Genomic DNA, 27,506 nt, shown 5'->3' with positions numbered 1-27,506 from the left:
TTCCGTCTTTCTATTTCTAAGCGTTCGTGAGATCGGAAATATTCGCCAGGGGGAGGCGAAAACGCCCCCCCCCCCCTTCCGGGCCCGCGATGCTCATGGATTTTGCAGATCGGCGTATCAGACAACAGTCGGATCACCTCAATCTTGCCCCCACTGGCGAAAATTCGTGGCGCCGCCACTGTCGTGAGAATTACATTATTGACAACCCGTCCACTTTCCTTCACCTCTTCCGACGTAACGGCATGCCCTGCAGACCAATGTGGGCGCTTCTCCTGCGCGTTGTGTGATCAGGCCACAGTTCTAATTTAAAATGTTCACAAAGGCCTGCTCATAGAAGCGGAATTGAAAATGTAGGGGTGATATTGGTTGCAATGAGTATTCTGGTCTGTCAGACCGAGACCGTTGAAGGCGGTGTTACGGTCAGAATGAGTGGTTTTATTGCCGCTCCTGAATTACCCAATGGCGAGGAGCTAGTTTGTAGACGAATTATCCCGCCGTCTTAAAATCGTAACAAACGGTTGAGTTGGAATTTAATTTTTGCTCTAGTAGATTATTACTGAGGGGTATTGATATGTAGTTAGCTGTTGTACCTAAATGCACGTAACTCCTGGTTGTGACCAATACGATTAAATTTAGATGATTGACTACAGGGCTGTCTCGTTTTACATGCAAAAGTAAGTTCCATTAATTCATCTAGGATGATTGATTTATGTCATATCTGAAAGCTTAATGCATTTACCCTGGCACATCGCACATATATTCGACTGAAGCTGCCAGCGAATAAAAGCTCCATCAAACGGGCAATTTTCGGGAACCCACGCGGCTCCGTTCTCGGTAGTCGAGATGCTGCAATCATTTCGCCCTGTCCTGGAACTGTTTTCATTTCGAGTCGCCAGGCTGGCTCCACGAACGGCATCCAATGTGACCATTTCGGGCGGGGCTCGGACCGCGGTGGCAGACCATTTCGGGCGGGACTCGGTCCGGTGGCAGACCATTTCGGGCGGGACTCGGACCGGTAGCAGACCATTTCGGCCAAAGCTCGGTCCAGCGACAGACCATTTCGCCGGAGGCTCGGCTCCATGGTGGGCCGATTCAGAGGAAACTCTGAGCCGTTTCCTCGGCAGCACTGAGGACAGGGTCGGTCGTATAAACAGCGTCCAGCCGGTCACGGTCGGTTTGTTTGGATCGTGAGTTGCCCTGCTGAGATCCACTCAAAAATGGGCCGCCATATAAATCTGAGACACGATGGTATTTTGCTCCGATCCATCCCATGAAGACTCATCCACCAGGCTAGGTGATGACTGCCTATAGGTACTGCATTGATTTTGCGAGGTCTCAATGCAATTTTTAGGTTCACTCGCATGACGGATAACATATGGTTACATGCGCACCTTACATTCTCCAACTCAAGACTTCATCTGAACGAGTTACTACTTACAGGCCAGAGTAGTTGCTGTTTAGTTTTTAATTAGCCCAACAGAGCAACTCGGCGCCGTACTATCAATCTTCCGTGCGGCTAAATTATGCACTCATTACTCTTATCATCAGAAGGATTTGCGATGAACGCAGACATGCGAACCACGGCCCAATAAATCAGGCTGTTGTGCAGCGCCCGGTGAGCGCCGTTGAATGGAAAACGCCGCGCTGAATGGCTCAACGGGGCTAATTTAATCCAGATTTACTACAAAGATATTACCAAAGAAGTTTAGTACATATAACGCTCAGTTGTGTAAAAATGGCAATAAAAATGCCTTCGTTACGTTTTAAGGCAAATATTTTCATGTCCCTGTGAATCGAAACGCATTTAATCCAATTCATAAAGTAGCGTTTTATGAAAGGTTTAAACAATGTGCCTTACCGGTGATTACACATCAACGTGTGTTAAACACTCGTCAATTTGCGCTGCGTTTGTTTGATTTATGGCTTAGTTTACCTGCAATGGCTGGTCGTAAATTTCTGCAAACGTACATGCTTAGTGATTAATTTCGTTTCCTGGCTGTGTACATTTTTTTGCGATTATCGATTGTATTCACCAACTAAACGAAGCCTTCATTGGCAAACATTTACAACTCGTTAATATTCGACTCGAAATGTATATGCATACCAGTATAGGTGTCACAAAATATAATTCACAGCATTTTAAGTAGCTATTATTGAGTTGAATTTAACTATAATTTATTGGTTTAGTGGTTATGATAACTATTATTCAATGGTTATCTTAGTGGAAGCATTACAAGGTCTAACCATCTATCTATAAACGATATATTGGCCGTCTACCTCCCGTTTATCTATACATCTTGCCTCCACGAAATCACAGTCTCTACTCTGTTTATATCTATCCCATACTTTGCGTGTAACCAACATCTGACCTGACCTGACCTGACCTATCTGTGTTTCAGTCTCCGTCTCGGATCATCTCGGGACGGAGGAAGGAGGTGTCGCACAACGAACGGTTCCACGAGGAGCACGAGTACGAGCGGCGGGTGAAGAAGCGCCGCTCGCGACTGGTTACATCGGCAGAGGAGGCCTTCACCCACATCCGGCGACTCAAGGAGCAGCAGGGTAGGTGGTAATGACGGGATGCCGGCTGGTCCCGAGGCATGTCGAGGCTGCTAGGGAGGACAGTAGGTGTGCTTTTTAGCGGGTGTGATCACTGCACTCATATGCCTCCGCTAACTACAGTGAAATTAACTTTCACTGTATCCTCGACCATTAAATCGGCTGCCGTACAAATCTATAAAACAGATGCTCCTATATGAAATACACCGTATATGGTGTGTGTATTGAAGTTACAACTGCATTAAAGTCACGAATGTCGTAACTTATTTCATTTTCTATCTGCGTCTCTCCAACGAGCAGCGGTACGACCTTCGTTGACCGTAAAAACCAAACAATGCTCACAGTAAATGTAACGTCTGTGACTTACAAACCGTTCTCCGGAGAAGCGCTGTCATATCGTTTCCGCTCGTAGAAAAAAACCTGTCTTTTATGCTGAGTGCGTATCTCTGTTCTGCCTGGCTGGAATAGGTTGTCGATGGCTGGGAGATGTGGCCGATCCATTTCTGATTCTGGCAGAGCTATGATTATCCCATGGTCATCAGTCGGGGAGGGCGGCTCTAGAGACAAATGGAGCCAGACCGCAGGCTGGAAGGGTAGTTCATGTCCGACCACTCTCCAATCAGCCTGAGACGCTGAGGTTGTGAATGAGATAAAGGCCCAGCCTGTCATCGTGCCACTAATCCAGCGATGTTGTAAATTTATATCGGAACTACACATTGGGCCCCGCAGACATTGATTAGTGGTAATTGATCCGAGAAGTGGCGATCTGGTTTGGAGACTGCCTTCTTCGATTAGGTACAGTGTTGCTTGTCTAGTCCTATGATGGGTCTCGTCCTCTAAAGGGTAAATGTCCTTTGCAGTTGCCAGTAACTGGAACAGAGAGGGCATGGAATATCTGCTCCGTGAAAACATTATTATGTATGATGTATACGTGTAGTTCAAGTCGGCTGTTGTTCAGAGCCAAATTGGACTGACAAGAAGACTTGGTTTGGATAATGATGGTCTGTCGTGATCGACTGACGGGTCGGGGCGAATGTTCTGCCCAAAACGGCCGTCTTGTGGGGATGTGGAATTCATTTGCATTGTTGTTCCTGGATACCTCTTTGTATAGGCACGACTGCCACTGTGTCCATGGCCACATATAAGGGAGCCGCTTTTGTTACATATGCCGTTTCCATCTTCCATATCACGCAATGTTTGGTAGAAGTGCGGTCCGCCAGCATAATACTATCATGCCTGTTTTCCTTATTATGAAAAAAAAAAAATCACTGAGGATAATGAGCAATTGCCATGACCGTATCATTGGCCTGAATTTTGGTCTGAATAGCTTATCGAAACGACTGATTTTTTTTCTCAATCGGTTTATATGTTGATGCAGACGGTTGAACGTTTATGGTGCCAATTACCATGACGATATGCCATATGTGACTCAATCTTTATGGATGTTTTGATTGCTAACGAGCCCCTAATGTCATTTAAATGGCCCTCGTGACAGATCCGTATGTCGTCTGAATCATTATTGATGCGTCAGCAAAGTGGTACTTTTTATACATTTAGTTGAATGTTTGAATGGACGGACTGACAGAGCCAGGACCCATGGGCTAAGCAGAGATCGTTGGACAGGCGCCGAATCCTTGTCGAATAGAATAATGTCAATTCAAGTAGCGAGAAAATAAGAATGCCATATGTAGGTCAAGCGTGCTCATCAAAGCCGGTAAACGTTGATCATGTGGATATAACAGAAGCACAGTGGTAAAATTGCTTGCAAAATAACATCAACAGTTTTGCTGGTTAAGCAAATAATATAATGCAAATAGGGCATTATTCACAACTATTCCAGTGTCATCACGGTGCCAGCAATCGTCCGTCTAAAACGGTATCTCTACTGAACGTCCACACAGCTCACCAAACTATCCCGTGCTCGTCTGCCGCTGAACACTGACCTCGTATTCTGATCGGCACAGAGCACACCGTGGGCCCTCGCCACATACAGGGTGTCCGGAAAGTCCTGGCGCTTCTTTTGGACGCCGTGTAACGCGCGCTGTGATTATTGGACATTCAGCCAATCATCACAGACATGACCCCTCGTTGATTGCTCAGCCAGGGGTCGTGTAAATATGACCTTGAAATCGTTTTCAGTTGGGTAGATGGGCGAAGATGCGCCTTGTCGCTGAATGCCTGCGCGCGGCGGCCGGGTGCGACTTGAACGAGGCGCGAGTTGCAGCGCGATGCGGCGTTTTTCGATGAATGGTTTAGCAGGTAAAGGTTTATTTCGACTCGGGAATTCCTTAGAAAATATCCTCAGACCGTTTCGAACGCGATATGGGAACGGAGCAGCATTTCAGCGCGGCAATCGAAGAAAGTGCGGGGGTCTGATGGACAAAAATGTCCCATCATCTTCGTCAATGTCGAATAAATGAATAACAGGCTGGCCCACGAGGGGTTCCTGGACAGCCACATCAACCCGAGGGTCAAGACGACATGCCCTAAAGGTCACTTCGCATTTCAACAGCACAGAGCACCCTCCAACAACGCCGCTGCCATTCAAGCTAAACTGACAGAGGAGCTTGCCGGGCCAGATCACCGTGGCGAAATGAGATTAGGCCGCCTTATTCTCCTAACCTGACCCGCTCGACTAAGGCGTGCTACGCGTTTTGTAGAACAGGATCTAGGCCATTTCTCACCCCAACCTGGAGTCGCTGAAGACTCGCATCATGACAGCATGGGAGGACCTGGAAATGTCCCGCATCGTCAAAACCCGCAGGCGCTTCCTCCCCTACGTCGAGGCCGTCGTCGGCGCCGACGGTGGTTACATTGAATGAGCACGTAGCGGAAGCATGTGGCTTGGTGTCCCTGGTCATTGTTTTGATCCATTGATTAGTATCTATGAACCAATGGCATTTGTTTTAGAAAATGTTGAAAAGCGCCAGAACTATCCGGACACCCTGTACAGGCTGTCTCAGCTGCTGCCTGCATGTCGTTGTGGTCGGTACTTTGGCTAAGCTGTGACCACGGCTCACGACAGTATGTGGCCGCTGCTAAGCAGCGCGGTATTTCATTGCACTATTCACGGTCCGAGGGTAGGCCATTCACGGCGAATATTACAGTAGGTGCCCAAAGTGCTGGATGGTGTCGGGCTAAAACGGTTCGTCTGTGTTTTCAATAGCACTGAAACGACCCAGCGGCATTGTCCACTGTGCAGCCGGATACTGAGCGGGGGCGCCTGACTGAACAGCACCTAGTGAGTTATTTGATGACGTTGCAGCGATAAGAGCACGATGGTGTCGACGAAATATTGGGATTTGGACAGTGTTGTAAGAGTCAATTGTGCTTTAGTTATTTTGAAATTCAGACACCTACTGTCAGTAGCTCAGTCAGCACCGAAGGAACGTCAGTAAAACTTGAAAAAGTAACTGAAACTGTTTTTAGTCCGAGGCCGTCACGAATCAGATGGCCGTCTGCCGACGAGTGTCAGTATTGATACGGACAAAGCCCGTCCGAACATAAGCGACCGACAGCCAGACCTCCAAACAACGTTAGCTCATTGCCTGGATGTATGTGAGGACGGTACTGCGGCTGCGCTGGGCTGAGTCGGAAACCGTCGTCTTCCTCAGAATGCGCAATAGTCGATTCGTCTCTCTAATACGTTCACACACGCTGGGAGCGGAATGTTCCTCGCAATTCGCATGCTATTCTACTGCTGTCAAATGCACGTCAGAGGACCGCGCGTCTTTCCAATGTCTCGCAATATGCCGCCAAAACCATTCCAACTGAACCATTGTAGTGCGGATCATCCACGACAGCCATCCTCATAGGGACTGATTCTATCGCTATTTGAAGCATTTCCGCTCCGTGGGCCACGGCCTCCTATATGCGGACCTGCAGGGTCCAGGTAGCGTACCTCATCTCTTTGTTTGCACCTGATCGCCCCTCCCCCCGTCCCCGACCAGTCTGCAAGGTCCCCTTTCCGAGAGCGCGTTTGATGGCCGTATGTGCAGCTCAGGAGAACAGTGCTGACAGAGGCTGGTAGGACGGACAAAGTGATGCAACGTTTTGTCCGTATACATAGGTATCTGCTAACCCATATCAGTGTGAATGCAACGAAAGTTAGCCATGCCGTGGGAGTGATCAACCATCAGCTTTATATCAAGCGTGTTCTTTCAAATGTTGGCTTATAGATGACGCTTTTAGAATAGTTCACCGTCTTAAACATTTTCTTTGTGTTCACTGAAAACGACAAAGCGCGACATTCCAAACTGATGCGCCAGCCTGCAGGACTCGCCCCGTCCCGCTACGCCTGCCTGGCGTTTGATTGGCAGTGACAGCGGCGCCGGGTCAGGGAGGTCAAACGACGCCGACAGGACGGGGGGGGGGGGGGCAGACGGGGAGGGTAGACGGCTCGGCGAGCCAGACCCGCCTCCGGCCAATTTGGAGACGGGCCAAAGCCGGTCAAACCGTGATGCAACCGCTCGCTGAACGGCTAGAGCCATTCACAACATGGTGACCAGGGTTGTTAAACAGGCTCATTGGTTTCGGATGTATGTGGTGACGCCATTTCAGTTGTCGAATGCTTTCGAGCGGGTTGATAAGATGTCGCTTCATGTTCTTTTGTTACGGATATTGATCTAGTGAGGGCTAGAGGGAAACTTGATTCCCCTTTTTAACTAGGAATACCTTTACATCAATGTCTCGGAAACGCGCACTCACCGACTCAAATTCGAAGCAGAACGTAAGTACGAGTACAGCCAGCACAACAGGCACACACCTTTGGCAGCATAAAGCCGAGCCATAAAGCCATAAAGCGATTTAAGTTGCAAGCCCCGTATAACATTAGTTATGCCTCCAGCTTCATATCGATCAACTACACTTCAGGACGTATCCCTTACCGCTCCACTACCATTTTACCGTTGCAGTTCCCACCTCTCCGCTGCTTTACATCCAAACACGGACCTGCCGACAGACGCGCTCCCGGCGCCGCCGTCTCCCTCTCGTTTACCTCCAGCCGACACAGATCACCGTGTATTCTCGCTGTCGGCACATCCAAACAGCCGCCTTCTAACGGCCGAGACCGACTGTTTGACCGACGGAGAGAGCACAGGGGAGACAGAGCGCCGCAGGACACGGCCGCACGTGTGTTTAGGCCGGCGGAACGCAAACGGATCGGAGCGCAGGCCGACGCACGTTTTTCTGGTAGTTTTCTCGTCAGGAGATGGCACAGATGGTGGCTGCAGGGACGGAGGTGTTTGGGCTCGCGTGATGACTGTTTGGCCTAGCTAGCTAGGCGGATAAACATTGCGAATGGCATCAGGTATGTAAGGACGCGGCCATAGCAGCCACGCTCCGTTCGAGTCTCCCCGAGTAAGCCCTCGACACAATGCTGAATCACCAAACTGTTTTGGCTTGGACGTTCAGTCGAGCTTATTACTGGCTAAGTAGGAATCGTTTACCTCTCATGCCGTCTTCTTTTTCGGTAGACGGTCGCTTGACGCCTTTCCCCTAAAGCGTTGGCCAGAGAGCTATTAGCTCAATAGGAGGTTTCCTCGTTGTTGTTTTTTTTCGTTGTCCCGTCCTATCTCCAAGGCCATGTGGGTGGCAAACCATAAACCATAATCGCTCATAAACCACCCCGATGTGTATTATGATGTGTTATGAGACTCGTCACCAGGATTTGATAAAGAGTCGTCGAGGAGTTTCATCGATCGATTGCTTCTCGCATTCGAGAAGTTTCATCGCTTCATCAGTTTCATCGATTGCTTCTCGTATGAAGCGTTAAGCTTTGGGACTAGCTGGTCATGGCTTTCACTCAGAGGGGTGCTCACTACCCAGTGTTTAACAAACCTTCCGCTGTCTCTTCCCCAGGTCCGGCGATCCCGATGGACCCGCACGAGGCGGCGCAGGCCATCTTTCCGACAATGGCCCGCCCGCTGCAGAAGTACCTGCGCGTCACCCGCCAGCAGCCGCGCCACACCATGGAGGCGATCCTGGCGCACCTGGCGCAGTGTCTGGCGCACGACCTGGCGCCGCGCGCCTTCCTCGAGCGCTACCTGGCGCCGGCGCCGGTGCTGGAGGGCGAGCGAGAGGCGCGGCCGGTCCAGAGCTGGGCGCTGGTGTGTGACACGTTGCTCTCCCGGCCTGTGGCTGAGGGTACGCTGTTCCAGCTGCGCCAGCACGACGTGTCGTTACTCTGTACCGTGGTGAAGCTGCCCCACTTTAACATCACAGAGGAGATCATAGACCCAAAGTGTAACAAATTCGTGCTCCGTCTTAGCAGCGAGACGTCGGTGTAACCAGGGGAGGGGAGGGAGGGGAGAGGCGCCCGCCGTGCGCTCGTTTATTTATGTGATGCCTGCCGCGTGCGTTGCGTTTGTTTGTCGCTCGCGTGGATGTGAGACGCGTTCGGTGTGCTTTGAGCGGTGCTCCCTGTTTGGAAGGCCGACCTGCCCGCGACGGATCATGTTCACGAGGTCATCGTTTGTTGATGTCACATATCATCGGAGGCGACGGGAACCGTCGGAGGTGACTACGAACCGAGTCATGAGCTGTCACACGCACCGCCCGGGTGCCGGGTCACCAGTCAGCAGTGAATTCAGATAAACCCCGCAGTCGGACCGGACCAGTCTCAAGGCTCCCTACCTGTTCTAATTGCCCCATAGATCGTGTGCCACCTCTCAGCGTGATAACGCTACTTGGACAGTTTTCCTACAACGTTTCTAGGTCTCCGACTTTACTTCCCCCTACCCAGACACCAACTAGGGCCAGTTTCTGTGCTTAGCTCGCGCTCAGTGGAATGGCGGACGGCATTTGGCCGTCAGGCGGCAGGGTGGCAGTGCTAGGAGCCAGACTGCTTATCTCGGTATACTCGATAGCGATGAAGTGTTGCATGATTTTTGTTCATGTGCCGAGTCTGTTTTTACTAGTACACCGTGACTTTGTTTTGATCGCATGATTTGTCTCGTTTGCCCCAGACAATGTGAGTTTCTGTACAAGAATATTTGTATATTGATGTCCATTTGTACAAATATAATGGATGGCTTCTCCTCTTGTAGAATCTCATGCGCATGCCCGTATTCACTCAGATCGTCCCAGGATTCACTCAGATCGCCCCAGAATTCACTTTCAGATCACCAGAGATACACACAGAACCCGGTCACATACACACAACTAAACAACAGCGCTGCTTCCGCGCCCGCACCATACTAATATGCAGCATCTCTGAGAAATCGGCCTCGCATCTGAACAGTGCACTGAAACGGGAGCCCATCTGTCTACTCTCGAGAACACTCATGGACCGGTCACAGAGCGGCGGGGCGTCCCAAAAGAGCATTGACAGACGCCACATTGCGGTAACAGCGTGCGACGGCGCAGCGGAAAGGCAACAGACTCGGCGCGGGCGACGAGGATAGCAAAAATACGACATCACCCATACAGACAGCCAAGGACCTGATGAACTGTGACAAAACGAGATAGCGAATACGACGGCGAATGGATCCGATTGTGGCTAATCGCACGGAGCGAGAGAAGAGCCGAGCAGTGAGCGGTAGAGCCACCAAAATTGGGCGATTTCACAGAGGACATATCCCGGACCTTGAACGAAACCTACCACTTCTTTACATATCTGCGGTGGGCATACGCGGCTTTTCGGTTTACTAGTCCTAGATTCCTTACACGATCATCATTTTCATGGAAAATGACAAACTCTCATCTCCTGGGTCTGATTTTCTTCTTGACCCAAGGACAGCACTAACATAATCCCGACTGGCAAAGAACACAGATAGCTGGGTTGTGACAACTGACAAAAATAACACACTGCTGAGCATTTCTACAGAAACTAAACGTGTTTCTTGTCCGGATCCCCAGCAGGGCCGACCAAGGCAAGTAGAGAGCAGTGGGAACCGTGAGCAGGTGTCGATTTGGTGATCTAGTTTATCAAATTCCGGTCCCTCATTCCCGTCTACAGCACGCTGCGTAGCCGAGCGAGACACCGTAACTCGTATAGCCAGGGCAGGCCCACGCCGCACAACTTGCATGATACACCACGTAGGCGTGAGAGCCGGAGCTCCAGTCATCCCCACGCATAACGGAACGTTTTGAGACGGATCGACTCGTAACCACAGCTGAGGCATATCGAGTCCACCTCGCCCACGCATCATACCAGCGTACGAATCACACAGATGAGCCTTCACAGCAGATCATTATGGAAAAATGTCGCACTCGCCACGATCAGATTATGCCACAGCGTCGCTTGTCTCCAGTGTTCTGGCATCCGGCAGTAGGTAATAGTTCGTCCACCATCGGATCCCGCAGTAGACTGCCGAGCGGCTGAGCTGTCCATTACACTGCCCTGATGCGTCTCCAGTGCCGTGCCGTGGCTTCCATCTCCACCGGCCGCGCGAATCGCGCCGTAAGTACTAAGCGTATTGAACAAGGCTAACAAGTGGGCTGGCCACCCGACGCCAGCGCCGTGCGGCGGCCGGGCGGACACTTTGGTTTCGAGACGCGGCCGGCAGGCGGCGGGCCGTCACGAGAGCTGCTGGCTGTTTGAGGCGGCGTGTGAGGACGGGTGCGGCGGCAGGGGTGGCGGCGGCGGCGGCGGCAGTGGGCAGTCGCGACGCAGCCGACGCACGCGCGCCCTCGCCCGGCTGGCGTCGTAGGCGTCGACGACGATCTGTTCGGTGCCCTTGATTTCGGCTCGGCAGAACGGGCAGCCCTGGCCCTCAGAGTCCTGCAGGAGCGCACAGACAGGTTACCGGAACATTCGAGAGGCGCAGTAGCCCCCAGACACTCGACATATATACACCTCCATAAGTCCATATGAGGGAATGGTAAAACACTTCCAACGACGAACGGCAATGTCACGAACTCGTAACGTGAATGATGCCGTTTACAGTATCAAAGTCATATAGAGATGCCAGGCTGACCCAAAGATGCCCAATGAGTCAATAGCATAGCTCATTTAAGGCAAATGACACAAACATGGCACTCTTAAAGCTCATAAGGAAGAGCCAATTCTAAAAAAAGACAAGTCATTATAAGGATGGATCAAACTGTCACAACTGGACAGGGACTGACCACAATTCAAGTCCCACAATTCAAGACCACGTTCAAGTCCCATTCTAAAAGCGCTGGGTGGAATTGAACACTGACACCTCTGGAGATAATTTTTCGTCCCTAGAAATTTAGCACCCCACCCCTCAGCCCACCTGCCACGACTGCAGACAGGGTGTGCAGAGCAGGTGTCCGCACGGCTCGATCTTGATATCCTTGTCGTTTTCGGCGCAGATTTTGCACAGCTGGAACGTGCTGCCCATGTCGCAGTACAGTTCGTACTGTTCCTGCGTCACCTGAAAACGAAGCGTTAGTGTCACTCGCTTTACAGACAAACACTTAACAGGCTAGGTAGAGCCCATACTGCTTCTAGGTTGGCGATGATGAGGGGAGGCGATGTGGGGGCTTATTGGAACGTGAAAATGCACTGTTTTTGGGTTAATTTTACACAACATCGAATAGTCAGTCGCACGCTTACCATACGGAAAATGGGCAGGCAGATCTCATAGGTACTATCCCTGTAAAACTTTGTCACATATTTTCTGGGATCGTGGTAAAAGCAAGACACAGGTCGCCCCGCGGCAAATAGGATAATAGTCGCGATCAGGTACCCTTAAATGGGTCAATCAAACATATTTTACTCAGTCAGACTCCAAAAAATTCACCAAAGTGCACACTGCACATATTCCACCCGTGTGACTGACGACCCCGTCTCCCAACCTTTCGCGCAGTAAAACTCCCTCCCTTCCGTCTCAATCACACACAATAAATCAGTCACGCGCTCTCACCCGGATGTGGTCCTCAGGCGTGGCCTGCACGGCCCACGACAGGTCGGGGTTCTCGTCCTGTCCGTCCGGGTACAGGTAGAACCGCTCCCGGTGCCCGTCCAGCAGCGCCTGACACAGGCTCTTGTTCTGCGGGATCGTCTGCAGAATGCTGCCGTCTGTGGTGACGTAGCCGATGGCCCACTGGCCCAGTCGGGTGCAGCTCAGACGGAACACGTAGCTGTAAACGGCGGGAGCGGGTTGGCGGGCTCAGTGGTCATGTGACTTATTATGTTAGGGGCATTTGGTGCCTTTAGTGGCTACAACACAGAGTAAACAATTACCACGACATAATGCATAATATTTTATGGTGGTAGATGCAAGTGTAGAAAGAGAGGATATGGTGGGGAATAAGCTGGATCTAGCACCAAGCGAGAACCAGTGCAGCTTCGAGGAAATAGTGCCACTACCGGGAGGCCAGGGCCGAGAATGCAGCTACCACCAAATCACAACTGAAAACATTCATGTCACACAACCACAGGAAAAGGAAAAGGCATCTCGTTATCCTTTCTTCCCCAACAAGAGCATGTTCAGCACAACTGCACAAAGGGCAGTCCTCTTTTTGAACATTTGAATAGCCCAGCAGAAAAAATGCTACTGCCCTGCAACAAAACAATAAACCACTATCGTAACAGGTTCAGTGCGGCTCGGCATATTGACATCATAGCTTTGGAATGCGGTTTCACGCTCTGCCAAACTACTCGGCATGCATAATTTAACAGCAGATACGGAACGACGAAACTAAGACAGTAATGCAAATCGAATGCATGTTCAAGACGTTGGCGCTAAGAAGGACAGGAAGGTGATGAGATCTGCGGCTCATGAATCATGAATAAAACAGGAAGTGAATGACGTTATAACAGAACATTAGGTTCCTCTCAGATTAACGACAGCCTAGCCAGAAAAAAACTGTCTGCACAAAAAAGCCACTGTCGAGAAGGCGACACCAACGTTCAATGCTCAATGCATGTGCTGGTGATGCTTGAAAAGAAAGATGACAGATAATAGGTATGCAGAACATGTCAACAACCCTAAAACAGCTGAATAAGACACTGAGGTCAATATCGGCGTGGCCTTCGAAAACTCACTTTCCGCGCGTCACTGGAATGGCTCGAAATTCAACCACAGCAAAACATGCCCAAAGACGCGTCGTTTGGCCATAACAAAGAAACTGTGAGCATTTTCGCGTCACCAAATTTACCCTTCCTTCAACAGCATGCTGAAGATATTAACCCTCGCCCGCACATGGGGGGGGGGGGGGGTTGCCACACCCCCCCCCCCCCAGGTAGTCTTTCTGCTCTGCACTCAACATTTTTAGCGCTAGAACGCTGATTTTTCGTATAGCTGCTCCTCTATCCTTTCTTGATGTCCACTGAAAATTTCAAGTTTCTGTGATTTTTGGTTTCGGAGATATGACCTTGTTTTTCAGGTCATGTCATGACCCAAATGGCCAATTCTCAACATCTTGCGTTTGCCATGGGTCTTGCGAGCTTTTGACACCCTGATTTCGGCCTTTTTTGCCAGTATTACTTCCCACCTATCATGGAACATGTTGTTCGACGATGTACAGGGGTCAAGGTCAGGGTCAAGGTCAACCTAGGTCATCTAAGATAATTGCGTTTTAGGCAAGCTGAATTTACTTTTTTGAATTTTTTTGACTGCATTTTTGGTAAAAGCTTCTCAGAGCATGATTTCATGTAATATGGACCCAAAAACAATCGGTGCACACATCAGTATACACACAGACACACACAGACATGCGAACACATATAATTGACCTTGACCTAACTTGACCTGAAATGACCTCAGCCGCAAAATTCTGGTCGGGTAGTGTGACAAAGAGGTTCTAGCTGGCCTGGCACCAGAAAACAGCATCGTCATCGGTATTTGATAAGCAGCGCACTTGATATCCAACGGTGACCCAAAACAGCAACATTTTTTAGTTTGACCTGACCTGGAAGGTCAACGACTGACCTGAGAAGGTAAAACTGGGTATCATTGGATTCGTCTCTTCCCAAAGAATCTTTTTGGTCTTTACCGCTAAGCTCTATCTCCAACAGGAACGAAATGGCGCGGGGGGGGGGGGTGGCAACCCCCCCCCCCCCATGTGCGTTCTAGGATGGGAAAATGGCATGTGCGGGCGAGGGTTAAGCGGCCAGCTCCTCTAGCGGTGCCTCACCTGCCGGGCTTGTCCTTGAAATTGAGCAGCCTGGCCTTCACCTCGTCGTACGTGAGGAAGGCCACGTATCCCGGGTGTGTGATGGCCAGGATCTGCCAGTTTTTCAGCAGCGTGGTCCACGGCTGGAACAGCCTGAGGGAGGTGAGGGGAAAAGTCAGCTGGATACGCCACTGCGAGCCAAGGTGATATATCAACAATACAGGGGTGTGAAAGTGGTGGTGACCACCCAAAACATTGGTTTAATGTGGACATAATACACAGCGCAAAGGGAAGGCTAAGCATGCTTCACAAGTCTTGATCTGGCAGGTTAGCTATCACAACTTTCAGTTGTTCTGTAAAGGTCACAGGTTGCGATTGAGCTGAAATGGACCTTAGATGATTGTGCAGATCGTGGCTCAGTAATTCTTCTTACCTACTTCTTACTATGTATGTAAAATTGTCAAGCCTCAAGAAGGTAGCAATTGCAAACAGCCACATACCCCAAAGTATCAGTTTTCCACTGAGTTGACTTTGTAAAAGAAACTTTAAGAATCTGTCCCACAATCTAGAGAGAGACCTTAGAGCCTTTTAGCAGATACTGCAATGTACTGAAATACACAATTTTTGTAACTGGAGTATAGATAAACCTCCATGAAGGTTTTTAATTAATCCTTGTTTCTGCAGGGACTGAATGGGGCAGCCCAGCATAACTCATTGCACAGCACACCAAACTAAGTACATGTCTCTTGTCAGGCAGCATCCTTTGCAGCATTACTCTATCTTACCTGGTGAAGACATCAAACTCAAAGTTTGAGATGTAGTCATTGCAGGTGAGGTCTATGGTGGTTTTCAGCGCCATTGTCTCCAGTCCAGGGTTGATGGGATGCACCTCATCAAGCCGCTCTTTGAACACCTTCCATGGCACCAATGTCCTGAAAAAGCAGTCATTGTAGGTACAAAGTCAGATTGGCACATAACACAGATAGTTACTCAACCCAAACTTACAAAACACTGAAACACTCTCTCACAAGTGTACTTGGATCTCCAAAAAAGAATGAATAAAGCCCAGTTAAAATGATAAATAAGCTTTACAATCAAAAGTGAAACCTTAATCTTGAGTAAAAACTAGAAAAATAGGTTTCTTCATCTTTTATATTATCACTATTCAAGTTATTAAATTCAGGTAAAACTAGTAAGAATAAGTAATAAGTAAACTAGCAATAATGTTTACCTTTCTCCAAAGTACATCTTCCAGAAGTCTGCTGCATCACTCTTTGTGACTCTGAACTGGTCACCCATAAACACATGTTCTGGGAATATTGCACGCAGCTCCGAGAGCATGTGTGAGAACACAAGAGACAGCTTTGTGAGATTCCTCCTGTACACAGAGTTCTCATCATACATTTGCTCCTTTCCATCCCTGAAGTGCTTTTCTGCTTGGCGACACTTTTTCATCAGATTTTCAATGAAGACCCTGAAGTACTCATTGTTGTTGAGAACTTCCAGATCTTCATAGCGGCTGCATATCTCCTTCAAATGTGTGTAAGTGTCTGGCAGAATATCCAACAAAAAAGGTGGAGAGTTCTTCAGATTCATTCTTGGATGCTGGCAGAGTTTGACTACTCTATCCATGAGCTTGTATGTCTTCTCTATAGTCCTCCTTTCAATGATCAATCTCGGTGGTCCCATCTTGTCAGCAATAGCGCCATGAATCTTACTCATAAGTGATGATTTGGAACTAGGTCTTGTCAAAGCCATTTTATTTGTGTGACTTCGGAAAATGTATCAAATGGGCTTTTCAAAAGCAGCTTCCAGCTTCAGTGATACGACACTACTGAGAGAAAATATGCTTCCTTCATGTCAAGTCCCCTGGCATTGAAAGCAGAATTATAGCTGAACAAAGAAATATTTTGTATCAATATGCACTGCAGCCTATCCCAGCAGATTCACACCGCAAACAATATAAATTATAACACAGTTAATCAACCAATTATACCCCCGCGCTCCCACACAACACCCGCCGTTTCTCAGCGCTTGTCGAAATCCACAAATGCCGCAATTGTCTTGGAGTCAAGGATGCCTAATTGTATCACAAATTTGCAGCAGGTTTTCAAACGCCGTGACCCCTCTGCTTTCACCCAAACACGCAATGGTCATTCAAAATAGCGATTCTCATGTAATAATTAAGAAAAAAACAAAAAGCATCTTTGAAGTTGAGCACTGCTAACATTTTCAAGCTTAGAGCAAGGACAATCAAAGTAACCAGCAACATTTTGCAGCTAATTAGTAATTACTTGGTGGGCGGAGCGTGTCGCTATGGCAACGTCAATATTTACATTGAACAGCTGATGGCCGGAAACTTGCTTGGAAAGCCTCGTAAGCCAAGCCGGAAGCCAATGGAAAACGGTGTTCCCGGTGCTCTAGGGCATTTCCCGAGGGCCAAGACTTTTTGGATTTGTGCATCACTGGAAGAAGAAGCATAGTATATTTATCGTTTCGGTTGGGATCATCTGCACATCAACATGTCATGCCATGTAGGTATTCGTTGGACTCCATCGACGATCTGTGTTCGGGCTTTTCCCTGACATTTCCTTGATTTGATATGTGAGACCCTCATGATGCCATGCTGTCTTTTGGGAACTGTTTTGAATCGGGGTAGATAAATTTTACCAGGCAATCACCGAGACCGCCATTGTAATAGTTCAGACTGTTCTTTTTTTTACCAAGCTCTCTCTCTCTCTCTCTCTCTCTCTCTCTCTCTCTCTCTCTCTCTCTCTCTCTCTCTCTCTCTCTCTCTCTCTCTTCTCTCTCTCTCTCTCTCTCCAGCTTGATCGTGTCCAGGCCTGATCAAGTTCGGGAGCGATGTCGGGAGACAGAAGACTGTCGGAGATGCCACGTCGGGATCCTTCCGGCGGCAGCGGCGGCCCGTCGCATGGCAGCTCGGGGGCCTCGGCACGCTCCCTGGGTCTGCCGTACTTGCCACCGACAAACCCGGCCATGGCGCGTCAGCTGCAGGAGCGGCTGCTGGTGCCACCCGGTCTCAAGGAGCGACTAAGACAGGACCCGCTGCGGCTCCCGCGAGCTCCCGGAGCTATTGCACCGGGAAAGAAATCGACCCGACCCTTCCAGCTATCGCCACTGGTGAGATGACCCTCGCCGATCGCATTTCCCGACGCATATCAATGCGTCGCATTTCCCGACGCAGATGCGTTCACCTTGCTTCACAGATCGTATGCATGTTTTCTTCCTTTAACCGTCCTTCCCGTATCTCCGATAGACCATACCCGAAAAAGTGTTGCTGACATTGACATTGAGTAACTACTTTACGTAGAATGACTGGCGTGGAATAGCATCGACTTTCGAAAACAATTATGCATTTTAACGACTCCATTAAACTTTGTTCTGGTACGTGAAGATGAAACCATCACCGATTCCACCGTATCCAGTTAATACCCGGATCCATGCACAGGAATGGCCCGGACAAATCCGAAGTGGCAAGCGCGGTCACGGCTGCGCGTCTTACGAGGACATTCTCAAAGCTTCTTCGAAGAAAACCAAGACTAAGACGAAACACACATCTTCTGTCGGTAAGTAAACGAAACGATACCCGCCACGACTCTTGAGACGTTCTGACTTATTACATCGGTATCTGGGTACATATCCGAATAAATCCTTAGCCCCGCACCCGTCCCGTTTGTCTGGCAGCCGTGTCGGGCCGCGCCAGCGAGCAGCGGCCGGCCGGCTCCCGTCTGAGCTCGGTGGGTGCCGGCGCCGCCTCTGAGAGCTCCGGCACCTCGGCCTCCACCGAGCTGAGCGCCGGCTCCGTGCAGCTGGACGAGGTGCCCCAGGACGTGGCCTGCATTATTGATAAGGTCCGGAAGGACGCGCGCGTCGGCTTCTTCTACCTGGTAGCGTCTGTGCCGACATACGCCGTGGAGCGGCACTACTACTGCCTCAAGTGAGTCCGCCGCCGTGCGGGGAGTGGGAAAAGATGGGATCCGTGATGTAGAATAGTTATATTGCAAATGCTAGGCGACGATAACTGAAAGCGGTGACTAGGTGGGTACCTCGGGAGCGGCTTATAATCTGCATCCCGAGCATGGATGACGGAAGATGACTGCATTGCTTTCTTACTGACGTCTTTTAGCCGACATTCGTGGTCCATTTCGATCTATGTAAGATTTTCGTTATATCGTTCAGTAGAAGTGTGACTCTTAGTTCTTACGGTATAAAGACGGCACTAACCCGTGCCGGTGCTTTGGCCAGGGTGGCGCCTTACTCGGCGATCGATCCGGAGGAGTACTTCACGATCAGCAAGCACGGCGTCACCCACGTGCTGAACAAGGAGGCTGACTTTGTGCCGCTGCCAGAATGGGAGCGAGACTACATAATGTTCCAGAAACTCGCCAGGGTAACGAGCCGACAGCCTGACGATTCGTTCACTCAGGGCTATGTGGAAATTGGAATAGCAATGCGACGAGTATGCGTTTCACAAAGAATCAGTCATACAAATGCTTATAATGACATGGAATAATGCAGTAAGTTAATCGATAAAAAGCCCTTGCAATGCCTGACATCCAGTGTGCCAATACGTTCTCGTTCTCAGTTAGCGACATATAAAACCTTCCGACAGTCTGTAGGCACTAATTGCGTTCGCTGTGTAACAGAATGCATTCCACCTGCCCTGATCCATTCCCTTGGCATATCTCGACCCACCCCGCCCCCTCCTTGTTCGGCAGATCCGCACGTTCCGTCAGTTCCGCATGTGGAAACAGTTCGCCCAGTGGCGGGTGAACGTGCGCTGGTGCAAGTTCCACCTGGCGCAGCGCAGCCTCTCGCAGAACCTCTTCATCCTCCAGCCGTGCCTGCGAGCCGCCCTACTGGCCGTGCGACATCTCTGCAACGCCGTGGCCACCCTGGGCATCGTGGACATTGATGATACCAACATCTACACACTGGAGAACGTGAGCTGCGCGGTCACTCGGGCGTCTGAAATTATTCTTTATTGGAATCTGCGATAACATCTGCGAATATAGCGTTCGCATAGAATAATTGTATGTGTAGTCAGTATTGTCTGTACGGTCTTTTCCGTTGATAATGATCTATTTTATCCTCTGACATCCACTATGCTTATCACAGCTTCCGCGCTTACTCTCTCCCACTCTAGCTTATCCCTCCTTCTTTCCTTTTTCTCCCTAACTTCTCTCTGTTATCTCTCCGACCTATGTTTATATTGTCGTAACTCCTCTCTGCTGTTACCGCCTCCCGCAGTTTATTCAGGCCAAGTCGGATCAGCTGAGCAGCGTACGTGTACAACACTTTCCCTCCTCATTTCTTTCTCATGACACTACATCAGTGTGCCCCGGCGGTGCCAGCCAGTGGCAGTACGTCGTGACTCCGCTCTGCTGCCCACCCGCAGTTTATTCAGGCCGAGTCGGATCAGCTAAGCAGCGTGCAGGACTCGCTAGCCGAGTTCCGCCGACTGGTGCGCGACATTGTCCAGACGGCCTGCAACACGGCCATGCTGGAGGCCGGCTTCCCCACCGAGGAGTACATCGAGGAACTGGCGTTGGCTGTCAAATGCGGTACGGACACGCGGGCGGTCTTCGGTAGCTGCTGCTGCGATGGACAGATGTTGCATGGTAGTCTGGCAGGGCTGGCTGTGAATAGGTAGTCGTGACACAAAACACCACATGACATATTGCATCAGGCGTTTATGTGATGGCGCTGAGTGTTGAATGTTGATTCACCGCTCCCTGTTCGCGCCTTGAACACCGTCCTATGTGTTAATGCGACTTGATCGTACTTCGGGTGACCCCTTAACTGTTTATACAACTCAGGTCATACCCGTGTAACATCGTTTATTATACCATTCCGTTTGAATGAGGCGCATGCACCATGCGCTGAAAAAAACACGCGAAAACGTCGGAATAAAAGCACGATGCTGAGTAACTTTACGTTGATGACGCTTGATTTTGTACACACCGTTGTTTAAAACGATCAGTACACGACATGAACCCGTGCTCCCCTACCTCTCACCCTCGCACTACCGCAGGTCAGACGGTGTGGAAGACCAAGCTGCACATGGACCCGCAGCAGTGTCTGGCGCTGTTCAAAGTCGGCGACTACTCGCAGCAGATGTCGTTCACCGAACAGGCCGACAAACGGCGCCAGTGCCAGCGGCTCACCAGGTCAGAACGACGACGGCTGCGATATAAGACGTGTCGCGCTGGAATCGTTAACCTCGCACACATGCCTATTAAGAGTCGCAGAGCTATGTTTAATTTGCATATACAATTTTCGAAAACCTTAGTAAGAAGCACACATTTCACTGTTTCATCTGACTTTGTGAAGCTTAGTAACGAGATGTCCAACTCATCACCCGTGTTACACGACGTGGGTATGTATTTTGTGTCACCTGTTGCCGTTTGGTGCAGGTGTGCGTCATTTTGTTGACACTCGCTTCTTTCGGCAGGTTCATCTACACAATCGACCTGATCCTGATGACGTGCAAGCACCAGCTGGTGAAGAACACGCTGTGTTACATGGAGCGGGCGCTGTCGAGTCGTGTCGAGCGCATCCCGCCCGAGGACCAGCTGATCATCGAGCTGACCGCCAAACCGGCCGACAAACCAAAGACGGAGGCCAAGAAACCGACGGGACCCTCCAACGAGCCGCCGGTCAGTGCTCGGTGGCTTTTGTAGTGAAAGTAGTGGTACCCGACACGGCTATATATTCGGGTCAAGTCTGGATCAGTTTGTAAAGCCTAGCTCGTATCGCACTTCATTTTAGGACGATTTGACATCATCATAAATATGTACGCGTTCACGATTTTGCGTTTCGCGGTTAAAAAAAAAAACCATACGAGTATTTAATTCGCCTTCAACGCCAGATATTTAAATGTCTCATCTCCCGTCCATTGAACCTTGTTCCCCTTTATTGCCCGCACTATGAACCGTCTGCCACCGCCCGCCGTCTGCAGCCGCCACCGGAGCCGTCGCCGGAGCCGCCGGAGCCGCCGGAGCCGGGCGAGGAGCCCGAGACACCTGCCGAGCCCCTGTTCCTCACGTCGCTCGAGTTTCGCGGCGCCGTGCCGCGCCTCGTCCCGCCCATCAAGGAGTTCCGGCTCACTGTGGAGAAGCTGCTCACCAGCAGCAGAGAGCTGGTCGAGAACATGGAGAACCTCTTCACCGACGACACATTCATGTTCATCACGAGGTTGGTGAATGTTTCAACTGCTAGATGGAAGACAAATCACCGAATTAATTATGAAATCGGTTTTTATCTTAACCGTTGGATGATCTACTGTTTAACGATTGTTGATATTGCTTAAAATAAGTACATCTGAAGTGTCGCATGAAAGTGTGAAAGATATTGATTGACAATGGTTGCATTTCCCCGGCCCCGTCGGCAGACCGACCATAAACGGGAAGACGCTGGGTAGTGACGACCAGGAGGGCCCCGACCTGGAGGACGTGCTGGACTCGGACGAACAGATGGCCGACGTGTCCACACACATCTCCGAGATGGTGGTCGTGGGATTCCAGGTGGGTGGAGGGCGCCGAACGAGACTGCGGGCGACGTTCGCTCCAGCTCTGACAGACCATGCCTTGGCCTGTCGGGCTGGAGATGGAAGCCGCGTAGCGATCGTGTTGCTGCTGCGATTTTGCTGAACCGGTGTATGACGCATGCCTCATGTGAGCTATGCCACATGAATCGTTCAGAATGAGCGTTAAAAAGTGCTCGTTAGGGCGCCACCGTGACTTCGCAGGAGTGGGAGCGTAACCCCCCCCCCCCCAAACATCTATGCTGATATATTGCGGTGTTGTTAGGAGCAGGAACGTAGCTGCAGCGTTGTCGGTATTCTATGCTGACAGGCGGCGGAGACGTACATCCAGACGTTCGAGCACGTCAAGGAGTGGTTCTATGAGAACATGCGGACCGATATGACGTCTTTTGCTACCATCGGTTGCGGTAGGTATTACTTTGTGAAATAGGAGAGCAGTGATTGTCGTTTGATCTTATTTGCTCATCGAGGTAACGATTTATCGTTGTGTAACGATACAATCGTTATGTGTCTTACGTTGCAACATGGAAGATCTGAAGCTGTATGCGTATTGAGTGTGTTCATTCTGTGCGTTCCTTCAGCCCCTGATCACCCGTGTCTGTTCTCATCGACCACAGATCTGGACCAATTCGGCTCGGCTCTGGCCAAATTCACCAGCCAGGTGAACGAGGTCAAGAACATCCCCGTTGACCGCAAACTGGGTGTGTTCTGCGTGAACGCGACAGACGTGCGCGACATGGTGCGACCCTCGCCCGAGCACTGCCTCGAGCAGATCCACAAGATCATGCCCACGTGAGTGTCCTGGTCAGAGTCCAGATGCAGGTGGTCAGTTGCGGGTCTGGTGGTAGTACTAAACTCTTGTGGTATATCATAACGTTCTACCGTTCTACGGATAGCTACGTCGTTGTGAATCGTATTTCTTTGCATAGACGAGGTTAATTTGTCCATTTCAATGTTAACACCAAATTTTCACCACGCCGAATGTCGGTTGCCGTCTGTGAGATACACAGTCACCGAGGTTTGGTACGTTTTCTGACCCGATCTGTACGCCGCAGTGTGACCAAGGCGCGGGTGGAGGCGTTGATGCAGGAGTCGCAGGACGCGCACTACAAGCTGGAGATCACGCCGACCACCACCGAGGAGTACGTCACCTTCCTCACCTTCCTCGACGACATCTCCATCCGGGTGAGGCTATTGGCCTTGTTAATATTCATGCTACCCCGCTGTGGGCCAGTTAGCTACCCTAGCAGCGGGTACCTCGGAGACACTGCTGTCATTTCATCCTGCCAATGGTGGCAAGTCTGTGGTCTGTGGCTTCCTGCAGCTGCAGCAGTATCGATCTTTTTGATCTGTTTGTCTTGACGTGCTGTTGTAAATAATTGTCATCATTCCCGCGGTTGCGAACAGACCCCTGACGGTACCGATGTGTTGTGGACAGATTGAGAGTCTGGAGCAGGAGGCCGACATAATGTGCTCCACGGCTGAGTATACATTTAGCTGCGCAGTCCAATAATAACGCTCGGCTGATGTATCCTGGACAGATCGAGAGCCTGGAGCAGGAGACGGACGTGGTGTGTCCCACGCAGTCTCCTACAGTCTCCTAACATTCTCTGTATGTCCCGAACAGATCGAGAGCCTGGAGCAGGAGGCCGACGTGGCACTCGTATTTCCCCCGGTTACAGCCCCGTGAAGTTCTCTGTATGTCCCGAACAGATCGAGAGCCTGGAGCAGGAGGCCGACGTGGTGTGTACCGCGGTGTATAACAGTCTCCCTACGTTCTCTGCATGTCCCGAACAGATCGAGAGTCTGGAGCAGGAGGCGGATGTGGTCTGCCAGATGGTGGAGCTGATGGAGGACTACCAGACACCCATCCCGCCAGAGTACATAGCAGAGTTCAATGTAAGTAGATCAGCGGTTTGTACTATGCAAAACATAAATGGAGAGCGAGTGCTGCTGATAAGCGTTGTTTGATATTTTAACCGTCCTTGTAACATCATGGTAAACGATTGATTGCTTATCTTCAATATTTTCACGAGTTAATCATCATTTATGCCGTTCCATGGCACCATGCGACCTGCTTCCGTAACCAGCCGTATGACAGTTGAGTCCGTGCCCCATGTCTCTCCAGACGCTGAGTCCGACAGTCGCCATTCTACACGACCTCACCGACAACTGCGTCAGCGACCGGGATGCCTGTGTGGAGAAACTCTCCGCTTCCCTCGCCAAGGACATCAAAACGCTCAGCAAAGACGTCGAGAGCGTCACACAGCAAATCAACGTAAGGCGGGGATTTGTCGTCCTTTCTTAGCGTAAACTAGGCCATTGTAGTGCTGTTTCCGATGTTAAGTGCAATTTAATACAGTGCAAAAGATTAACCTGAGATAACCTTTGGCGTCCTCGAGCCAGTTGATCTAGACTGTCCTTGTCAAAGTTTGCTGTCGATGACACCCCTTTCCATGCTCAGGAGCCGGTGCTTCTTCAAATGGAGGCCGACCACAAGGTGGTGCGTGATAAGTTAACGGCCTGCACGGAAATTCTACGCAAACACGAAAATGCCGCGGCGACTCTCAAAGATCACCAGAAAAAGTTCCGGGTAAGTCGTCGATCAGCTGGTATGCCTCAAACCCTTTATGCAAGGAACGTGTTGCTTGATATGTGCTCAAAATCATTTGAAGCAGCTGGACATCCTGTCAAGCAGATGATACGTTCTATCTTTTTTTTTTAATCAAGTGAAATAATTTTATTGGTTTTCTTATTCAGCGGTTCACATGGGTAAACACGTATCCCAAGTGCCCTGGCAATATGTGTCGCTGCGCTGCTGAAGCCTGCCTGTGAAGCTGACCATCTCCACTTTCGACAGCTGGAGGTGACCAAGCTGGAGCAGCTGGAGAAGGCCCAGGACGAGCTGCGCCTGAGGACGCTGCTCTGGGACTCGCTCGACGAGTGGGACAAGTTCCTGAACGACACACTCGTGGTGAGTCGGCGGAATGCCTCAGACAGCTGGTCAAACCAAGGGCGAAAACGGACCAGTCTCACGCTTCTCTAACCGTTAAACGCCAATTTACAGTGTTGGTGCTACTTTCTTGACATGCATTCACTTTGCCTCGAAGGTCGATCCCGGTATCATCATGTGATACCATAGGCGGCGGAACGGGGGGAGGGCACCGGGGCACCGTGCCCCCTTGAATTCTGCAAGGGGGCACCAATAGCAAGGTGCCCCCCTTAAATTTGATGTATTAGTACCAGGGGCGGATTCGGGAAAACTCCAAGGGGAGGGCCATGAATCGAAGTGGTGCCCCTACCTATACCCAAAATTAAAACCTCAACGGATTTCGGTCACTTAATTTTGGTGGTGCCCTATTTTCAGTTTTTTTTTCTTCTTCTTTATTTTTGGTTAGACATGTGATGACTGGTGCCCCTGCTAGGCCGCTGGTGCCCCTGGAAAGACTGTGGTACCTACCTACCTACCCTGCCCCCTGACAAGCCTACGGTGGGCCCTGACATAACTTAGGTGCCCAGGCCCATAGTGCCCCTAACAGGCCTGTGGTGTCCTTGCTAGGCCAGTGGTGTCCCTGTGCCTTGGCAGGTCTGTGGTGCCCCTGGCGAGCCTGTGGTGCCCCTGTTAGAACGCAGGTGCCCTTGAAAGGTTTGTGGTGCCCCTGACAATCCTAAAGTGCCAACGACAGGCTTGTGGTGCCCTTGACAGGCCCGTGGTGCCCCTGTCGGCTGTCAGGCCTGTGGTGCTCCTGGCAGGCATGTGGTGACCCCAGGCCCTAAGTCATGACCCATGTGACCTCCTAGGTACTTGAGGATCATTTTTAAGTTAACCACACATACGGGGGGGTTAACTGCCATTTTGGTTTAGAAAAAAAATAATAAAGAATCATCGTGTCAGGGCTGTGACGAAAAATAAGTGGCCTAATTCCGATGAGAAAACAGGATTTGGGGGTACCCTAGGTTTGGCTCCTTGAGCTGGTGCCCCCCCCCCCCTTGTCTCAAATCGTTCCGCCGCCTATGTTTGATACGTCGCTGAAGTTAGTTTTGTGCAAAAAATCGACCATTATCAGAGTACATGCTCAGTGGGTTTATTGGATGTCCACAGGCACCGTTCAACGACCTCGATGTGGAGGAGCTCACGCAACTGGTGGCGAGGTTCAACAAGACGGTTGTCCAGCTGGAGAAGGGCCTGCCGCCCAATAACGTCAACGCCGTGCTCAAGGCGAAGGTGGACGACTTCAGAGTCAAGGTACGGATATCACAGGGCAGTCACTCGACGTTGCGATGTAACAGCTGCGTGTCGGCGTCATCCGTATGCGTCGGTTTCGACTCGTGTGACAGTCGTCAGTCATAGCCTGCTGTGCCGCAAAGCACCTGTGTAGTGCGGCACAGCATGCTCCAAGTTCGTGTTATGTGGACTACATGAACGGGCCAGAGGATGAAGTGACTGGACAGTTGGCACTTGGCAGTCTGCACTGGCGACGAATCGTGAATTGCAGTTTTATATGTCTTATATGTTTATATGTTACATGTTTTATGCGTTTCGTTACCTTACGATAGTCCTGCGTCCGTTCGTTGCCCATTCAGAGTATCGTCTATCGGACGACAAGCGCCGTCCGTTGTCCGTCCCCAGCTGACCAATACCCTGCACTGTCCATTCTCAGCTCACCACGATCGCCGACCTCCGTAACACCACTCTGCGGCGTCGCCATTGGGAGGCCATTGAGCGCCTGCTCGGCCGTCCGCTGCTGGACCTGGACGAGCAGACGCCCCTGACACTGCGCCTGCTGATCGACTACCAGGCGTTCGCCAAAGCCGAGCAGATCAAGGAGATCTCGGGCCAGGCCAGCTCCGAGGCCAGCCTAGAGACGCTGCTCGGAAAGGTGGGCGGCGCTGGGTCCACACTCCACATACCGACGTCGCGCTCGGTGCAGCCGTGTCTGGTAGCGTTGGGTCTAAGCGTTGGGTCTATGTTTTAGGGCCTTGGGTCTAAGGTAGAGCTGGATCTGGTGCTGAATTCGATGTTGGGCCTGCTGCTTCCTTTTATATCCTGAAAAGACCGAGATCCAATTAGGGAGATGAGTTCGACACATACCAGTATAACTGGTCAGAATATGTGGCTAGGAGCAGAATTGTTTTTCGTTCATGCCTTACATAGTTTATTGCGTGTAATGCATTAGCTGTATTTGGAGAGCGCTGCTCAACTCTGTCGTGTCGGTCAGGTGGAGGCCGTGTGGAAGTCGACCGAGTTCAGCGTGGTCCCGCTCAGCGGACAGAAGGATGTCTTTATTCTGGGTGGAACGGACGACATACAGCAGCTGCTCGACGAGTCCAACATCAACATACAGGTATGTGA

At 50.5% G+C, this 27,506-nt stretch overlaps 3 protein-coding genes and 1 long non-coding RNA gene across 6 annotated transcripts in view; 2 read left to right on the top strand and 2 right to left on the bottom strand.

The window, feature by feature from the left end:
- LOC122369355 (vang-like protein 1) overlaps positions 1 to 9,597 on the top strand; it is a 45,728-nt gene extending 36,131 nt beyond the window's left edge. For both annotated transcript variants that reach the window (XM_043344036.1, XM_043344035.1), the window contains exons 4-5: positions 2,400 to 2,562; positions 8,419 to 9,597. In XM_043344036.1, the coding sequence (XP_043199971.1) occupies positions 2,400 to 2,562; positions 8,419 to 8,846 (591 nt within the window). In that variant the 3' untranslated portion in view covers positions 8,847 to 9,597. The remainder of the gene's footprint in view (positions 1 to 2,399; positions 2,563 to 8,418) is intronic.
- Positions 9,535 to 16,637, bottom strand: LOC122369356 (E3 ubiquitin-protein ligase CBL-like). Of its 2 annotated transcripts, XM_043344037.1 has the most exons (7): positions 15,818 to 16,618; positions 15,372 to 15,518; positions 14,608 to 14,739; positions 12,393 to 12,609; positions 11,760 to 11,900; positions 11,202 to 11,281; positions 9,535 to 11,122 (listed from the first exon to the last, which is right to left on the bottom strand). In XM_043344037.1, the coding sequence occupies exons 1-7, from the start codon at positions 16,342 to 16,344 to the stop codon at positions 10,987 to 10,989; spliced, it is 1,380 nt and encodes a 459-aa protein (XP_043199972.1). In that variant the 5' UTR covers positions 16,345 to 16,618; the 3' UTR covers positions 9,535 to 10,986. The 2 variants fall into 2 exon arrangements, with proteins under 2 accessions (XP_043199972.1, XP_043199973.1); XM_043344038.1 differs by having other exon boundaries at positions 9,535 to 11,281; positions 15,818 to 16,637.
- A 316-nt stretch (positions 16,638 to 16,953) lies between these two features.
- LOC122369350 (dynein axonemal heavy chain 6-like) overlaps positions 16,954 to 27,506 on the top strand; it is a 47,855-nt gene continuing 37,302 nt past the window's right edge. Inside the window, exons 1-21 of the mRNA XM_043344032.1 lie at positions 16,954 to 17,120; positions 17,413 to 17,727; positions 18,056 to 18,173; positions 18,292 to 18,544; positions 18,853 to 18,997; positions 19,326 to 19,550; positions 20,006 to 20,171; positions 20,642 to 20,777; positions 21,062 to 21,266; positions 21,569 to 21,804; positions 22,001 to 22,133; positions 22,464 to 22,560; positions 22,771 to 22,945; positions 23,209 to 23,338; positions 23,951 to 24,052; positions 24,282 to 24,431; positions 24,618 to 24,746; positions 25,014 to 25,127; positions 26,256 to 26,399; positions 26,815 to 27,033; positions 27,373 to 27,498. Of these exons, the coding sequence (XP_043199967.1) occupies positions 17,449 to 17,727; positions 18,056 to 18,173; positions 18,292 to 18,544; positions 18,853 to 18,997; positions 19,326 to 19,550; positions 20,006 to 20,171; positions 20,642 to 20,777; positions 21,062 to 21,266; positions 21,569 to 21,804; positions 22,001 to 22,133; positions 22,464 to 22,560; positions 22,771 to 22,945; positions 23,209 to 23,338; positions 23,951 to 24,052; positions 24,282 to 24,431; positions 24,618 to 24,746; positions 25,014 to 25,127; positions 26,256 to 26,399; positions 26,815 to 27,033; positions 27,373 to 27,498 (3,282 nt within the window). The 5' untranslated portion in view covers positions 16,954 to 17,120; positions 17,413 to 17,448. The remainder of the gene's footprint in view (positions 17,121 to 17,412; positions 17,728 to 18,055; positions 18,174 to 18,291; positions 18,545 to 18,852; positions 18,998 to 19,325; positions 19,551 to 20,005; positions 20,172 to 20,641; positions 20,778 to 21,061; positions 21,267 to 21,568; positions 21,805 to 22,000; positions 22,134 to 22,463; positions 22,561 to 22,770; positions 22,946 to 23,208; positions 23,339 to 23,950; positions 24,053 to 24,281; positions 24,432 to 24,617; positions 24,747 to 25,013; positions 25,128 to 26,255; positions 26,400 to 26,814; positions 27,034 to 27,372; positions 27,499 to 27,506) is intronic.
- Positions 27,017 to 27,506, bottom strand: part of LOC122369353 — a 37,303-nt gene continuing 36,813 nt past the window's right edge. The window contains exon 4 of the long non-coding RNA XR_006254392.1: positions 27,017 to 27,200. This is a non-coding gene — a long non-coding RNA (uncharacterized LOC122369353). The remainder of the gene's footprint in view (positions 27,201 to 27,506) is intronic.

This window comes from Amphibalanus amphitrite, unplaced genomic scaffold, assembly GCF_019059575.1.
Source record: "Amphibalanus amphitrite isolate SeventyFive unplaced genomic scaffold, NRLGWU_Aamphi_draft 001027F_arrow, whole genome shotgun sequence".
Lineage (NCBI taxonomy): Eukaryota > Metazoa > Arthropoda > Thecostraca > Balanomorpha > Balanidae > Amphibalanus > Amphibalanus amphitrite.
This window is presented reverse-complemented; position numbering and strand designations above follow the sequence as displayed.

Excerpts from the sequence above, each read along its gene's own strand:
- LOC122369356 (XM_043344037.1), bottom strand. The coding sequence starts at position 16,344 with ATGGCTTTGACAAGACCTAGTTCCAAATCATCACTTATGAGTAAGATT. Across the intron at positions 14,740-15,371 it reads GAGTTTGATGTCTTCACCAG|GCTGTTCCAGCCGTGGACCA; the intron begins GTAAGATAGAGT and ends CACCTCCCTCAG. Across the intron at positions 11,901-12,392 it reads CGCCTGAGGACCACATCCGG|GTGACGCAGGAACAGTACGA; the intron begins GTGAGAGCGCGT and ends CTTCGTTTTCAG.